General features: G+C 42.4%; 1 protein-coding gene across 6 annotated transcripts in view; it reads right to left on the reverse strand.

Annotated features, from left to right (window-relative positions):
- IFT88 (intraflagellar transport 88) overlaps positions 1 to 17,512 on the reverse strand; it is a 186,800-nt gene that overhangs the window by 101,884 nt on the left and 67,404 nt on the right. For 4 of the 6 annotated variants that reach the window (XM_080662125.1, XM_080662122.1, XM_080662121.1 and 1 more), the window contains 3 exons: positions 11,530 to 11,629; positions 7,106 to 7,192; positions 2,675 to 2,861 (listed from right to left, as the gene is read on the reverse strand). In XM_080662125.1, the coding sequence (XP_080518251.1) occupies positions 2,675 to 2,861; positions 7,106 to 7,192; positions 11,530 to 11,629 (374 nt within the window). The remainder of the gene's footprint in view (positions 1 to 2,674; positions 2,862 to 7,105; positions 7,193 to 11,529; positions 11,630 to 17,512) is intronic. The other 2 variants (XM_080662123.1, XM_080662126.1) reach the window with 1 other exon arrangement.

A 17,512-nucleotide genomic window follows, 5' to 3' on the forward strand; every position in this document is an offset into this window, starting at 1 on the left:
CATCAGCCCCTCACCCAGGATGGTCAGGCACCCCAGCGGGACCCCCACCCTGAAGGGGGTGTGGCCAGCCTGAAAACTGCCCTCAGCCCCTCACCCAGGCTTGGCCAGGCACCACAGTGGGGTGAGGGTCCCCGCTGGGGGGCTTGGCCAGCCTGCAAACAGCCTTCAGCCCCTCAACCAGGCTGGCCAGGCACCCCAGCGGGACCCCCCACCCTGAAGGGGGTGTGGCCAGCTTGAAAACAACCCTCAGCCCCTCACCCAGGCTGGCCATGCCCCCCAGTGGAAACCCTCACCCCATGGGGGCATGGCTGGCCTGCAAACCACCACAGGCCCCTCACCCAGGCTTCCCCACACCCCAAGGGAACCCCCACCCTGATCCGGGACACCCTTCAAAGCAAACCAGCTGGCCCCCACCCGTGCACCAGGCCTCTATCTATACTAATAAAAGGGTAATATGCTAATTAGACTGGGAGATTTTCCAGGAGACCTTCCGGACGTTCTTCTGGACAAAGCCATGGTGGCGGGGCTGAGGTAGAGGCGGTTAGAGGCCAAGAGGGGAGGGCAGTTGTAGGTGATTAGGCTGGTAGGGGGCGGGGACATTAGGGGTAAGAAGACCATCAGGGGGGCCAGTTGGGGGTGGGCAGGCCATCAGTGGGGGTCAGTTGGAGGTGATCAGGACAGCGGAGGGGGGCAGTTTAGAGTGAGCAGGTCAGCATGGGGGCAGTTGGGGGTGAGCAGGCTGGCAGGGGAGGCAGTTGGGGGCGAGCACACTGGCACGGGGGGCAGTTGGGGGTGATCAGGCTGGCGGGGGGGTATTTGGGGGCAAGCAGGCCGGCAGGCAGAGTGGTTAGGGGCAATCAGGCAGGCAGGCAGGCAGGTGAGCAGTTAGGAGCCAGCAGTTCCACATTGTGAGAGGGATGTCTGACTGCCAGTTTAGGCCTGATCCCTGTAAACTGGCAGTAGGACATCCTTCAAGGGATCCCAGATTGGAGAAGGTGCAGGCCGGGCTAAGGATACCCCCCTGCCCCGTGCACGAATTTCGTGCACTGGGCCACTAGTTTATACCATATACAAGAAAAACTCAAAATGGATAAGACTTAAATAAAAGTTGGGAAAACATAAAAATCCTAGAAGAAACCATAAGAAGCAAAATCTCAGAAATCTCTTGTAGAAATATGTTTATGGATACATCTCCTAGGGCAGTGGTCGGCAAACCGCGGCTCGCGAGCCGAGCTTTGCCGCTCTGTTGACTAATGAGTTTGCCAACCACTGTCATATACTATCCTTTACCTCTGTGCACACAATATGCCACAATTGCCTAATCCTCACAGCTTCCAACTACACGGTAACATTTAGTCTAGTCCAGTGGTCAGCAAACTCTTTAGTCAACAGAGCGGCAAACCGCGGCTGGCGAGCCGCATGTGGCTCGCGAGCCGTGGTTTGCCGACCACTGTCCTAGGGCAAAGAAAATGTTTTAAGGATAAAATAAACAAATGGTACTATATCAAAGTTAAAAGCTTCTGCACAGCAAAAGAAACCATCAACAAAATGAGAAAGAAGCCCAATGTATGGGAGAACATATTTGGCAATGATATATCTAACGAAGGGTTAATATCCAAAATATATAAGGAACTCATACAACTTAACAAAAGACAAACAATCCAATTAAAAAAATGGACAAAGGAATACACACTTCTTCAAAGTGGACATACAGATGGCCAAGAGATATATGAAAAAATGCTCAATGTCACTGATTATCAGAGAGATGCAAATTAAAATGACAATTAAGTATCACCTCACACCTGTCAGAATGACTACCATCAAGAAATCAACAAATGACAAATGCTGGCGAGGATGTGGAAAAAAGGGAACCCTAGTATTACTGGTAGGAATGCAGACTACTGAAGCCATTATGGAAAACAGAATGGAGTTTCTTCAAAAATTTAAAAATGAAACTGCCTTTTGACCCAGCAATCCCAACCTTGGCAATATATCCTAAGAATCCTGAAATACCAATCAGAAAGAATATACGCCCCCTTATGTTCATAGTACAATTATTTACAATAGCTAAAACCTGGAAACAGCTTAAGTGCCCATTAGTAGATGAGAGAATAGAAGAGCTGTGGTACAATTACCCATTGGAATACTATATAGCTGTAAAGAAGAAGGACCTCTTACCCTTTGAGATAGCATGGATGGACCTAGACATTATTATGCGAAGTGAATTAAGTAAGTCAGAGGAAGATGAATATCACATGATGTCATTTATATGTGGAATCTAATGAACGAAATAGGTCGAGTCATGGATGCATGGAACAGACTGACAGATATCTGAGGGAAGTGGGAAGGGGAGGGCAGTAAGAGATCAACCGAAGAATTTATATGCATACTAGAGGCCCAGCACACGATTGAAATCGCGTGAGGAGGCGCCCCGTGGGGGGCAGGGACCCGCCCCGCGCCTGACCCCCCCCCCGGCTACTGCGTTGTGTCCGCTGGGGTGGGGGCAGGCGCTCCTGTGTGTTTTGTCTCCTCCCTGTGGCTGCTGGGGCTGGAGGTGGTGCGTAGTCCCCTCCCACCCATCTGCATGCACAGCTCCTCCTAAGCGGTCGAGATGTAGCCTCCTCCTGAACGGTTGTGACGCCCAGCTACAAAAAAGTTGTCCTCTCTTACTTACCAATATTATAAAGTGCTTCAGTACAAGAAGAATCATTTCTCAGAGCTTCTTTATAGAATTCAGCTGCCTTCTCATAATCACCATTTGCAAACACTGTATTCCCTTTGTTAGTAAGAGCAGATGGATTATATCTATCAGAGTTCACAGCTAAATCTGCATAGCTGCTGGCTTGTGCAAAATCATTTTCCTAAAGCACAAAACATATACAATTTATATGAAGTTCATCAAATATTTTTTTGAGATTATAGACAGGAAAAACAGAAACAAGTATTTTACATATCTTGGTTTTGATAGGCTTATTCTACAAAAGATTTGTACTCATCAGCACTTTCAGCTACCTAAGTGTCTTATGATTGATGTCTCCACAGTCTCATGTTTTGAATAACATCACTATATGTAGATGGTTCCATTTCAAATGCCCAAATTTCATGTCACTGTTTACTGCACACCATGCTTCTTAAACCTTGAGTCCTAAAGTAGCTATGAAGGCATCACTGTCCATCTGTCCTGATTTAACTGGGTGGGTCACCTACTAGGTCCTACATTTCTAGCACTCAATTGTCTGCACTCCTTCATGCTGCCTTGCTGCCAAGTGCTCCATCAGGACCCTGCCATCATTCATGTGAGCCACGGGGACCTCGCAGTTCTTAGGTGGTGTGGCCTTTGGTGCCCTATTGCCTTAGCTAAGCCAGGGGCCACAGTTCCCAGAACACCTTTACCTGTGTGGCTCTTATCCAGAGTTGGCTGAAGGGAACCTCTAGAATATGAAGCAGCAGCCTTCCTCGCGGGTCTTTTTCTGGCCATCAAATGCATGCCCGATGGAGAGATGCTAGGTTTCTAGCCTGTCCTCATTCACAACTACTCCATACTTCACTCTTCTTCCTGCACTGTCCCTCCTAACAATGGCGACCCAGATCCATGCTAAGGTTTGGCAGTGGACCCAGAGGAGGCAGCTGCTCCATGAAGTCCCCCTTGGGTGGCTTCTGGATGTGCTAGGCAATTCATCTGAATAGTGACCTCTGCTAAAATCCCCAAACACCCCTTCTTCTCCTTAACCCCCACAGCATCTCTACTGTGCATGTTCTAAATCCTATGTCCCTTCTCTCATAACACTCTCTGATGGAATTTCTGAAAAATTGAGATATATTTCAAATATTTACCCTTTAAAAATATACAGTTCAATGGCAGTTTATATATTTCATATCTTGGTGACAAGAGATCCTCAAAGAAATGGATGCAGGGCAGAGATCAAATCAAGGATGTGGCTCTATCATCTCTGAAAACATTTCATATTTAAGATAGTGCCTAACAGAGCCAACCTTCTCTCTCAGGTAGTATGTTTAGACTCTGTTCCACAGCAGCCTCATACATCTATGGTAAGTAGAAAAGAGTCTGCCTTGAAAAGAATTATGGATGTGGCTTTGGGGGCATAAAGAACACCCCAACAAGATGTATAGAAAAGTTGCCAAGTTTTTAAGTGAGTTGACTAATTAAAGTGTTGCCAGCTTGCATTAAAGGTACAGACATAGAACAAAATGAAAAAGGCCTCTGGGTCACCAATTTTTCTGGGCAAAAAGCAGGCTAAGAAAGTTAACCAGCTGCAAACATAGGTTGCTGTTGTTGATTTTTTTTCCTGTAAAAGTAAGGTGCTCTCGGAGGGCAGAGCCAAGAGCCAGACAGACCAAAGGATTGGGGACCACCCACCAGGGATCAGAGCTGGGCCCCCATCAAGGAACACTCCCTTTTCCCATGTTCAGGGGCACTGACCACAAGTGCTTAGCTGGATTTCAGAACCGCTAGGAACTAATGCCTCCATCCCATCTCTTTCAGATATGAGTGTCTATTACAGTTTTCCTAGTCTTACCTCACCATGGGTTATTAAGTGTATGGGGCAGGTTATATGTTTTTGTTGTTGTTTGTTTTTTTGTTCCCTGATCTTTAGATCAAGAGGACCTGTGTTTGATAAAGCTCAAACTCTATCTAGACCTTATGCAGTGGTTGGCCTTTCACTACGATGATGAGACTATGAGAGTGCTGGAAGGGGTATGTACATTTTGCATATGGAAAGGATGTGAATAACTGGGCCTGGAATGCAGGCAGTGATACACTCACTGTTAAAACAATGGCCCAAATGAATCACACTGACTAGTCTTCATGCCCCTGTATGTTTCTCTCCTATGTTCATTTTGCCCAATAAGATAACAAATTCAATGCACACAGGAACTTAATAAACACCTATGCGCTTGGGTCTCCTCAATGGACCTAATCCCATGTAGGAAGTCTAGGCTCTCCTGCTAGAGAAGCACTGTGAAGGACTGAGATGCCTGCTGACATTGGGCTTAGGGCTTCAACACATGATTTTGGGGGCACACAATTCAGTCCATAGCATCTATACTATTAAAAAAGTAATATGCTAATTAGACCGGGAGACCTTCCAGAGACCTTCAGGACAAAGCTGGGGGCTTGGCCGGCCTGCAAACTGCCCCCAAATGGCCCTCAGCCCCTCACCCAGGCCGGCCACGCCCCCCAGTGGGAACCCCCACCCCAAATGGTGTGTGGCCAGCCTGAAAACAGCCCTCAGCCCCTTGCCCAGGCTGGCCACGCCCCCAAGGGACCCCCACCCCAATGGGGGCGTGGCAAGCCTGAAAACTGCCCCAGACCCCTCACTTAGGCTGGCCCCGTCCCCCAAGGGGACCCCCATTCTGATCCGGGACCCCCTTCAGGACAGACCAGCTGGCCCCCACCTGTGCACCAGGCCTCTATCTATACTAATAAAGGGGTAATATGCTAATTAGACTGGGAGACCTTCCAGAAGATCCTTCCGGACAAAGCTATGGTGGCAGGGCCCAGGCAGAGGCTGTTAGGGGCGATCAGGCTAGGAGGGGAGGGCAGTTGGGGGTGATCAGGCTGGTGGGGGGGGAGTTTGGGGTGAGCAGGCCAGCAGGGAGGCCAGTTGGGGGCAATCGGGCTGGCAGGGGGGGCAGTTAGGGGTGATCAGACTGGAAGGGGGGGCAGTTGGGGGCAATAAGGCTGGCAGGGGGGCAGTGGGGGTGAGAAGGCCAGTGGGGGGGCAGTTAGGAGCGAGCAGGCCGGCAACCAGAGTGGTTAGAGACAATTAGGCAGGTGAGTGGTTAGGAGCCAGCGGTCCTGGATTGCGAGAGGGATGTCCTGACTGCTGGTTTAGGCCCAATCCCACAGAGATCGGGCCTAAACTGGCAGTCGGACATCCCCTGAGGGATCCCAGTTTGGAGAGGATGCAGGCTGGGCTGAGGGACACTAACCGCCGCCCCGCACGAATTTCGTGCACTAGGCCACTAGTCTATTATGAAAACTTATTATTCACACAGACAATAATCAAATTTTATCTCTATTCTGACTTCCTGTCTGAGATCAGTGTTCCACATGCTTCCTTGGCCATTTGAATTATATCACCATCACTACAAAAATTTTAAAAATGTATTTAAGAACAAACTTGGCATCTTTCCCCCTAATTCACACACTCCTCTGGACATGCCCCTGGCACCACTCTCGTGCCAACAGAATAAAACACTGGGGTCCTTCCTCACGAGGGGTTTTATCTCCTTTCCCTCTTAACACATGAGGGCTGTAACACCTTGCCACCATAACAGAGGATCTATATGGCAACCATTCTCAATGTGCACAAACCAGAAGCTCTGAGAGGGACTGAAAGTGTAGTAGAATCAAACACCATGATCCTAAGCACCCCTTCACTCCCAGCTTTCTTGCCTCTGTACTTTGTTTACTCCCTTCGTTTCTGCACAAATGTCCTCTTCTCTTTTATCTACAGTCTGATGTTTAAGATCCAACTTCTCTCTGGGACTGTCCCCCAAATCCCTAAATTAAAATGCTATTTGCTTCCTCTGAATTTCTAAAGCATTTAGTATCTCACATTAATTTTATATTCTCTACTTTCAACCAACCTTTCTTCCTTCCTACTCTACCCACGTGCCACCTTCGCTCTAAATTATGAATGTTCCGTTTTTAGGAAGCTTTTAGCCTTTTGGTATTCCCCATGATTGGCATCCATAGATGTTCAACTTCTGCTTGTTACAGATGACACTGTGACCTTACATAAGTCATATAACCTAAGATGTCACTTTCGTTATTACGAGGATCGAATTGAAATATGTCTCCAGCTCATCTCCCAGGTCTACACTCTACAATTTCATGATGTGATGTTTCCACCACTTTTCACCCTCCCTTCTCCTCCTGAAATGGTCCTCTCACTCATGCCCATAAACTCAACCCCTGACCCAGAACTTTTCATGACCTGGCCCTCCATATACGCTGTTCTACTGACATTCTGCGTGTCCTCTCGTGAACCTCTCCTTAGGCCAGCTCCACAGGCAGATATTTAGCAACATGAAAATACCACATTTCAACTCTTAGTTGTAAAAACATAAAACTTACTAAATAATACAGGAATGAGAGATTGGTTGCAGCTGCACTTTTCACTCTACTGTCCTTTTTTTCAAACATTTTCAAAGTTTCTATAGCCTAGAAATAAAATATCTGAAAGTTATTACCATTGTAATATGACAGTGTTCAGGCTTACAGTTGGGGAAAGATTAGTATCTGAACTGTAGGAGCAGGGACTGACAAAAGGCAGTTTCATTAATATGTTTTAAAAAACAGATGACAAATTGAGAATTTCATTTGAGAATTAAAATTTAAAAAATAAAATTACACTAAAAATATAATAACTAAAATTAAGAATGGCCCTAGCCGGTTTAGCTCAGTGGATAAAGCGTTGGCCTGCAGACTGAAGGGTTCCGGGTTTGGTTCCGGTCAAGGGCACATGCCCAGGTTTTGAGCTCCATCCCCAGTAGGGGGCTTGCAGAAGGCAGCAATCAATGATTCTCATCACTAATGTTTTTATCTCTCTCTCCCGTTCCCTTCCTCTATGAAATCAATTAAAAAATATTTATGTATTTAAAAAAAAATAATAAAATTAAGAATGCAATCGATGGGTTTAATTCTATATTAGACGCAGCCAAAGAGAAAGTAAATATATAGCCTGTGAGTCTTGTTACACAGTTTCGTTTGCCCTGCATAATGGGGTGGGTGATAAGATTTTACCTAAAAGACATGATCCAATTTGCTCTTTGCAAAATAATTCTAGAATTTCTGCTTATGGCTATTAGAAACTAGCCTATAGAAGACCATTCTCCTACAGAGAACAATTAGAAAATTAGATAAAATACTGAAAATATTTTGTGAAGACACTGAAGAGCTACAGAGGCAACCAGGATTTGAAGATCAAACAAGATCCCAGAAAATGTTCCAACTAAATACTAGTAAAATAAGCACAGAAAAATAAAAGGCTAAAAAATTTTCTTAGAAAAGACGATAAGAGACATATAGGAACACAGTGAAATGTTATATAAACATGTTAGAGTAGGCAGCTAGAAAGATATGAGCTGGGAGAGGCAGCTGGGGCTTGGAGAAAATATGTGTGAGAAGCGACAAACTGAAAATAGACAATGGAGGTGGCAGGCCTCTACGTGAGGGGAAAAGATTCAGAGCCCTCCAGGATGTGGTCTAACTGGTGGATAGCACCTAGATGAAGGAGCCTTATAACTTATAGATACATTGTTTTGAGACATGAGGGAGAGGGTGACTTGCTCTTTGCCTAGGGGCGTTCCAGCCTAGGAGTATAAATCCTCTAAACTCCCAAATATCAGGACACTCGGTTCGGTCTCATCCAGGTGAGCTGCCTGCTCAGGGCACTTGGTTCAGCCTTGCTGGCTGAGTTGCCCGCTTAGGTCCTGAGTATATTTCTTTCCTACAAATAAATCCTCACCTGCTTTTGCTATTTGTTGTCTCTTGTTTGGATTCATTCCTACAAGCAAGACAAGAACTGGGGGCACAGAGTACTGTCTCTGTCCAGAGCTTACCCAGGCCAGAGACCCCCCTTGACCACCATTGACAAACATAACTGGAATTCCAGAAGGGGAAGAAATACAAAAAATAATATGAAGTAGACCCAAATAGAAGTACATTTTAAAGCTATGAGAAATCAAAGTACACTATTAACCACCTGGAGGTCTGAGATAAGCGTAACCGAACAGGACATTTGGAATGGCCAGACACCTTGCATGAAAGGTGAATGAGTTATCAAACTGGAAATTACCAAGATATATCAGGGTGTAAAAAAAGAATTAGAAAAAGATGATGGTCTTCCTTCCTCCTCCCTCCCTTCCTTCCCTCCATTCCTCCCTGCTCCCCTCCCTCCGTTCCTCGCTCCCTTCCTCCTTTTCTCCCTTTCTTCCTTTCTTCCTCCTCCCTTCCCTTCCTTCCTTCCAAATGCATTACTGAGTAAAAAATGCTTTGCCTCGTTGTGCCTCCTGCTCCCAGAGAGCACTGTGTCCCAGCAAAAGTCCTACTTGAGTTTTGACAATGGCCATCAGCCGCTGGTATTGAAAATACCTGACAAAGTCTGACCTATAAGTACCATGAAACATAGTTGACTCAATGTTTTTAAGGGTAGAGGATTTAAAAATACTAGATTCCATAAGCCTTGGCTATAATATAAGTAAATAATTACTATTTTCAGGGTTTTTTATTACTTTAAAGAAAACTGTTGGGAGTTTCTAGGCCAGCAGTTTATAATTCCACAAAGTAAAAGCTGGAAGAAAAAAACCTAAACATGCCCTTGCTTTTGAGATTATCTTTCCCTTATATTCTTGAACAAGTCCTCTATTAAACTGCCAAGAAGCTCCTAAAACATATTATATCAGAAGTGACTGCGGCTTGTACTGCTCACCAGTGGAAGTCACCTCATTGACCCCTCACTCAATCTCCACACTATTCATGGAAAAGCCACTATTTATGTAAGTTTGTAAGTTGCATTTCACTTTGAATAAGAATTGAGATGTTTTCAGCTTTACTTTCAGATTGTGTCACAAATGTATTTGCTAATTTAAAACTTAAGTCATGTGAACAGGAATTAGTACACAGCCATTAATATCTGAAGTCACGTGAGAGGGAAAGAAAACTGCTCCCTAGTATGTGACAGCCAAGTTGAAAAGAAAGCAGAAATTACATTTTGACTTAAAATACAGGTAAAGAGATTGTTATTAAAGTCTTGAACTATGGTAATACATTGTTAAATCTTTCTAAAAAGGCCATTTAAAAATAAAATGTTGAGAAAATTGGCAAACATTTTTTTTCTATTTTGTGACCTATAACAGTACTTATCACACAAACAGAAATTATTTCTTTTGGTCCAGAGATAACCTTAGCAGGATAACAAAGAACAAGCTCACTTCACTTTCATTCAAACAGCATGACAGCAGCATTAAAGAGCTATCAGTGGCACTTTTAATGACCAACAGTGTAATGATCAAAAGAAAGAATAGATATAAAGATCCTTTGAAAAGTATTTTTAGTGCTTTATAAATGCTAAAGCAATTTTTAAAATCCTCACCTGAGGATATTTTTTCCTTTGATTTTTTTTTTTTTTTTTTTTAGAGAGAGTGGAAGGGAGGTAAGGTGAGAGGCACTGATGTGAGAAAAAGACATCAATTGATTGCCTCCCACACACTCCGACTGGGCTGGGGATGGAACCTGCAACCTAGGCACCTACCCTTGACTAGAAATCAAACCCTCCATCCTTCGGTGCTCCGACTGACACTCTAATCACTGACCCACACCAGCCAGGGTGCTAAAGCAATGTTAAGCACACTAAATTCATACACAAAATGGAATGGTACTGCACTGTATTAATCACATAATCATAACATGAACACCAGATTACATGGCATTCTCCTCACCACTCTAGAAATGACTAGAAGGGATTAATCATTCCTATTGTCTCCTAGACAAAAGGAAGGTCCTTCAGTTGGAAGAAAGCCTGAAAACTCAGGCTTGGGATAGGATGTTCTCTGGTCCTTGCTCTCTGGGTCTAAACTCAGAGGAGCTGAGTTTTCTAGTTGCTGGCATATATGACACTAACCATTGGTTTTATAAACTAAAATATCAAGTTCCATTCTGTTTATTCTCTTTTGTCCCCCCTTCCCCTCTTATAAAGCTGTCTATTCTGGTTTGTCAACTATGTCTCACCTGTTCCACCTTCACCCAAGGCAACAAGAAAGCAGTGGTAGCAGTGAGAGATCCTGGAGGATTCTGAAACTGTTATCAGCAGGACCCTTTTAGGCCCAATGCAACATCAATAAGAAAAACAAAAACATAAAACAGAGAGCAGGTGAAAACAGTGGATGGGAGCACCAGGCTGCTATTCCAGGTCCTGGCCTTCCTTCTCATACACATAATACCTAATTCTGAAAAACCTTACAGCTTCCGGCAGCAGCTTGAAAACCCTTAGGAGAAAGTTAATTTCTGGATTAGAACATGGTTTAGTAATTTAGCAAACAACCATGTTGTACCTGAAAAGCGTTTACATTTTAAGAAACAGGACTACCCTGGCCAGGTGGCTCAGTTGGTTGGAGTGTTGTCCCATGCACCAAAAGGTAGCAGGTTCAATTCCTGGTCAGGACACATACCTAAGGTTGCAGGTTCAATCCAGTCGAGGTGCATACGGGAGGCAACTGATTGATGTTTCTCTCTCATATTGATGTTTCTCTGTCTCGCCTTTCCTCTCTAAAGTCAATAAAAACATGTCCTAGGGTTAGGATTAAAAAAAAAAAAAAAGAAAGAAACAGGACAAACTGGTCAAAATTCAAACAAAGTATCATACTAGTGGAAATTATGGTCAGACAGAAGTCACTCAACTTCAAAATATTCAGAGGTAACATTATTCTAGAGAGGAGTTTCCCAATACTATTGTTTTGCTCCATTAACATATGAAATTTCATCTAATTTTTTAAACTTACTTGGTTAAAGTCCTTTTGTCTCAAATATGTAATTGCTTTGTTTATTTCCAGGTCATTTGCTAGCTCTACATATTGAGAAGCTTTCACAACTTCGACACACCTATAATGTAAAGTGGAAAAAAGGTTATTTGTTTTAGTATTTTGTTATTGTTGGTTTTCTTAAATGTGACTTTTGAAAAATAAATTTTTAAGTGCCCCTAGTATTATGTAAGGCTAAGTACTTGCTTTCTTCCAATAATGGCATTAAGTTACTGAATTCTTCAGTTCTCAACTGATTTCCTCACCCAATTTTTCACAAGCCTGCTGTCATTGCTAAATATTTATGGTATTTTAAGTGAAATTGGATTGATAGCTACATTCTGATTTTTTGATTTACTAAAAATATTTCAATTTCCAACATGTAAAATTGTTTTTTATATATATTTTTCATCTTAAGTGATGTGAAGAAAATTCAAAAGAAATTATAGAACATATTTAATTTTTTTGAGTTCAAACTTGAACAGACAATAGTAGGTCTGTTCCCCAAAGCACACAGAATGTCTTTTTTTTTTTTTTTTTACAATATATTAGGCAGTGTGCCAATTCTTTACAAGCATTGTCACATTTAATCTCCATAACAACCTTCAATGACAGGCATTGTCTCTATTTTATGGGTAGGAAAATGGAGATGCTGAGCCCACACAGGTAGGAAACTGTCAAGTAAGAATTTGAACCCAATACCAAAACCCATTGTAAGAAGACTACTGGTCTTAAAATTGAGGTCAACTGAGATCAATTTAGGATTAGTTAGATTAATTAACATGGTTAATTTAAAATATGATCATGAACCTTATCTTTAAAAAAACAGAATAGAAAAAATATCAATGGGCATTGTACATAATAAGGGCAAGGACTGTTCCATGAAACTTTATAAATTTCAGTAAACAATGGAAAATATATTTCTTACTGAGGGTCTGGTTACCAAATGTTTCAAAGTCACTGGCCTAGACCAATTGTTTAAAACTATTAAAGCAGATCTCTTTCTTCAAGCAGAATCTTTTTACTTTAACCTTGATTTACAAAAGAGACCCTGTGCTTGAAGTGGGGAGAGAGGACTTGAAGCCCCGCCTGCTCAGTGCTCCTTTCAATGACCCTCTGTGCACAAATGTGGAAGACCAAAAATGCAGGAACTATTTAAGAAATGGATTAATTCATTGTGGTGCCATTAACAAATCAAGGGCTCAAAGACAAATGCATTGTGCTCTCCTGCCTATCTTTCTCAATGGGGTTCTGCAAAGAAAAATTACTTGAGTCATTTTCCCACAAATTTCCTAAGGATGGTACATAGCTCTCACCATTCTAGATGCATAAGATGCCTCAGAACCTTAGGACTTAACTGTGTAGAGGATTCTATGTGAGAAGGGCTGCTAGTGTTTGCCCTTTTAAGAACACTCTTCTCTACTTAGGACGTCCTCCCTTTTCCTCCCTTTTATCCTTACTAACCCTTTACTTTAAAATAGTTCCATGTGTCTCCTGGACATTTGACTGTGTCACCCCAGGCCCCAACCCACCCCAGCACCAGGTCAAATGTTTCAAAGCCACTGGCCTAGACCAATAGACCAGCCAAGGCCAGCTCCCATAGACTCAGGTTTCTGGTCCACCTAAATGCCACAACAATCTCTACAGACCCAACCTCCAAGTCAGTTCCTGAGGGCCCCAGGCTATAGGCCAACTCTGCAGCCCCAGACTCCAGGACTGCTCTGGGGCTAGGCTGATCCATGTAGCCTAGCTTCTAGGTAGACTCCTGCAAAACCAGGCTCCTGGCCTATGCCAGTACCAGACGAGCCTCTGTGGACCTAGATGCTAAAGCCAACCTAGTAGTCCCTAGTGCCTGATTTGCCCTTGGGGACCTAGAATCTAGGTGTGTCCATGCAGATCAAGGTCCCAGCCACATAACCACAGATTCAAACACAAAGCCTATCCCAACTGACCCAGGTTCCAGGTCCACACCTACAGACCCAAGTACTAGGGAGGTCCCTATGTACCTAAGCAATAGGCCTGCTGATCTGCTAACTCAGGCACCAGACCTGCCCACCCAAGGACTCCAGCAGCTGCTGACAAACACCACCAGATAGTACACCCAGAATCTCTGCACAGGCTGATTGGTGAGGGGCTTTGCCCAACAGAGTCAACCTGTAAAGACTGGAAGAGGTTCCAACTTCCTCAAATGCACAGGCACCAACACAAGGGCACAAGGATCATAATCAATGAAATATATTATCACCAAAAGAAACTAATGACACTTTAATGAGTGACCATAAAAAATGGAAATCTATTAACCTTCTGACAAAAAATTCAGAATAATCCTCTTAAAGAAATTCAGTCAATTACAAGAAAACAGATAGACAACTAAATGAAATTAGGAACACAATGAATTAATAAAGAAGTTCAACAAAGACATAGAAACCATTAAAAAACAAACTAATCCTAGAGTAGAAGAATACAAAACTGAAGAAGTCATAAAAAGCTTCAATAGGAGACTCAACCAAGCCAAGAAAGAATTAGTAGACTAGAAGACAGGTCATTTGAAATAATCAGTCAGAGGAGCAAAACAGAGAATGAATAAGAGTAAAAAATCCTACATCCATTATGGGATATCATTAAAAGAAATAATCTATGTATTACTCGAGTCCAAAAAGGACAAGAGAGGGAGAAGGAGCAGAGAGCTTATTTTAAAGAAATAACGGCTAAGAACTTTCCAAATCTGGAGAGAGATTTGAACATCCAAGTTCATGAAGCTAATGGGTAACTTTCAAAATTTTAACCCAAAACCATCTTCTCCAAGACACAGTATAATAAAGCTGGCTAAAGTTACACACAAGAGAGAATTTTAAAATCAGCAAGAGGAAAATACTTACTTACATATAAGGAATCCCCATAAGGATTTTAGCAGATTTCTTAGCAGAAACCTGCAGGTCAGGAGAGTGGAATGATATATTCAAAGTGCTAAAAGAAAAAAAAAAAAGGCAACCAAGAATACTATACCTGGCAAAGTTGTCTTTCAGAAATGAGAAATAGATTTACCCAAATGAACAAAAGCTGAGGGAATTCATTACCACTAACCTGCTTTATAAGAAACGCTGAAAGGAGTTCTATTTAAAAAAATATATATTTTATTGATTTTTTACAGAGAGGAAGGGAGAGGGATAGAGAGTTAGAAACATCAATGAGAGAGAAACATCGATCAGCTGCCTCCTGCACACTCCCTACTGGGTATGTGCCTGCAATCAAGGTACATGCCCTTGACCGGAATCGAACCTGGGACCCTTCAGTCTGCAGGCCGACGTTCTAGCCACTGAGCCAAACTGGTTAGGGCTGAAAGGAGTTCTTTAAGATGAAATGAAAGGACACTAACTAGTAACATGAAAATGTATAAAAATATAAAATATACTGGAAAAGGTAACAATATAGTCAAATTCAGAATACTTTAATATTTTATTATGGTGGTATGTCAATCACTTAACTCTAGTATAAAGGTTGAAAGACAAAAGTATTAAAAAATAAGTATAGCTACAAGAATTTGTTAATGGATACACAATATAAAAAGAGGTAAATTATGACATCAAGATCAAAATTGTGGGGAGTGTAAGTAGATAGCTTTTATATGCAAGTCAAGTTGTTATTAGCTTAGAATAAACTGTTATATCTATAAGATGTTTATGTAAGCAAAAACCTACAGTAGATACACAAAACAGAGAGAGAAGGGAATAAAACCATACCACTACAGAAAATCATCAATTCACAAATACAGCAAAAGAGAAAGGAGGAAGAAGGAATAAAGCAACTACAAATGAGCCAGAATGCAATATGATGGCATTAGTGCCTATCAATAATTACTAATTAACCTAAGAATATAAATATTCTTAGCCATAAAAAATTACTTTAAGTGTAAATGGATTAAATTTTCCAATAAAAAAGCATAGAGTGCCTGAATGGATTAAAAACACTTCAGCTGTAAGAACACACATAGGCTCAAAATCAAGGGAGGAAAAAAAAATATTCCATATATAAGGGAAAGCAAAAAAGTAGCTATACTTATACAAAATAGACTTTAAGTCCAAATCTGTAACAAAATATAAAAAAGTCACTCTGTAACAACAAAAAGGTCTAGTTATCAAGAAACAATAATCATAAATATAAATGTATTTACTATCACAACACTAAAATATATTAAGCAAACAATAACAGATCTGAAGGAAGAAATAACAATAGGATAATAGTAGGAAATTTCAATACCATACTTTCAATAATAGATCAATATCCAAAGAGAAAATGAAAAAGGAAATATTGGAATTGAATTATACCTTAGCTCCGATCGACCTAGCAGAGATATACAGAACATTCCATCCAACAGCAGCAGAATACACATTCTTCTCAAGCAAACACACAACTTTCTCCAGGATATATCATGTGTTGTTACAAAACAAACCTTAGCAAATGGTATGGAATTATAAATAAATAACAAGAGGAAAACTGAAAAATTCACAAATATGTCATTGACAAGAGAGGGAGAAGGAGCAGAGAGCTTATTTTAAAGAAATAACGGCTAAGAACTTTCCAAATCTGGAGAGAGATTTGAACATCCAAGGATCATAATCAATGAAATTAAAAATCACATCCCTGAATAACATATGGGTGAAAGAGGAAATCAAAAGAAAAATTTTAAAAATATCTTAAAACAAATAAAATGAAAACAAAACATACCAACATTTATGGGATGCAGCAAAAGCAATTCAAAAAGGGAGGTGTATAGCAATAAATACCTACATTAAGAAAAAAAATCATTAAAAAAACCCAACCTAATTATATACCTCAAGAAACTAAAATTATAAAACTAAACTAAGCCCAAAGGAAAAAAAGAAGGAAATAAAGAAAAACCACACAGACCAGAGAAGAAATAAATGAAACAGAAACTAGAGAAACAGTAGAAAAGAGCAACGAAAATAAGAGCTAGTTTTTTGTAAAGATAGACAAAACTGACAAATCTTTAGCTAGATTATCTGGGGGAAAAAGAGAAAAGCCTCAAATAAAATCAGAAATGAGAACCATTAACTTCCTAGAAAAAAACAAAACAAACACACACAAGAGGAAAAGCTCCTTGGCATTGGTCTTGGCAATGCCTGGATATGGCACCATAAAGCATAAGGAGCAAAATAAAAACTAAACCAGTGACACTACATCAAACTAAAGTTTCTGCAAAGCAAAAGAAACAATCTACAAAATGACAAGACAACCTACAAAATAAGAGAAAATATTTGCAAATCATCCTATATAATAAAGAGGTAATATGCAAATTGACCATCACTCCAACACACAAGATGGCCGCCCCCATGTGATCAAAGATGGCCACCCCCAAGTGGACACAAGATGGCCAGCAGGGGAGGGCAGTTGTGGGTGGTCAGGCCAGCAGGGAGGGCAGCTGGGAGGGACCAGGCCTGCAAGGGAGGGCAGTTGGGGGCGACGAGGCCTGCAGGGGAGAGCAGTTGGGGGGGGACCCAGGCCTGCAGGGGAGGGCAGTTGAGGGGGGACCAGACCGGCAGGGGAGGGCAGTTGGGGGCAACCAGGCCTTCAGGGGAGGACGGTTAGGGGCAACCAGGATGGCAGGGGAGGGCAGTTAGGGGTGACCTGGTCGGCAGGGAGGGCATTTAGGGGCAATCGGGCCGGCAGGGGAGGGCAGTTAGGGGTGACCAGGCTGGCAGGGGAGGGCAGTTAGGGACAATCGGGGTGACAGGGGAGCAGTTAGGCATTGATTAAGCTGGCAGCGGAGTGGTTAGGGGGTGATCAGGCTGGCAGGCAGAAGTGGTTAGGGGCAATCAGGCAGGCAAGCAGGCGAGCGGTGGGAGCCAGTAGTCCTGGATTGTGAGAAAGATCCCAGATTGGAGAGCATGCAGGCTGGGCTGAGGAACAACCCCCCCCCCCCCCGCGCCGTGCATGAATTTCGTGC

Source organism: Plecotus auritus (genome assembly GCF_963455305.1).
Source record: "Plecotus auritus genome assembly, chromosome: 3".
In the NCBI taxonomy this organism is placed as follows: domain Eukaryota; kingdom Metazoa; phylum Chordata; class Mammalia; order Chiroptera; family Vespertilionidae; genus Plecotus; species Plecotus auritus.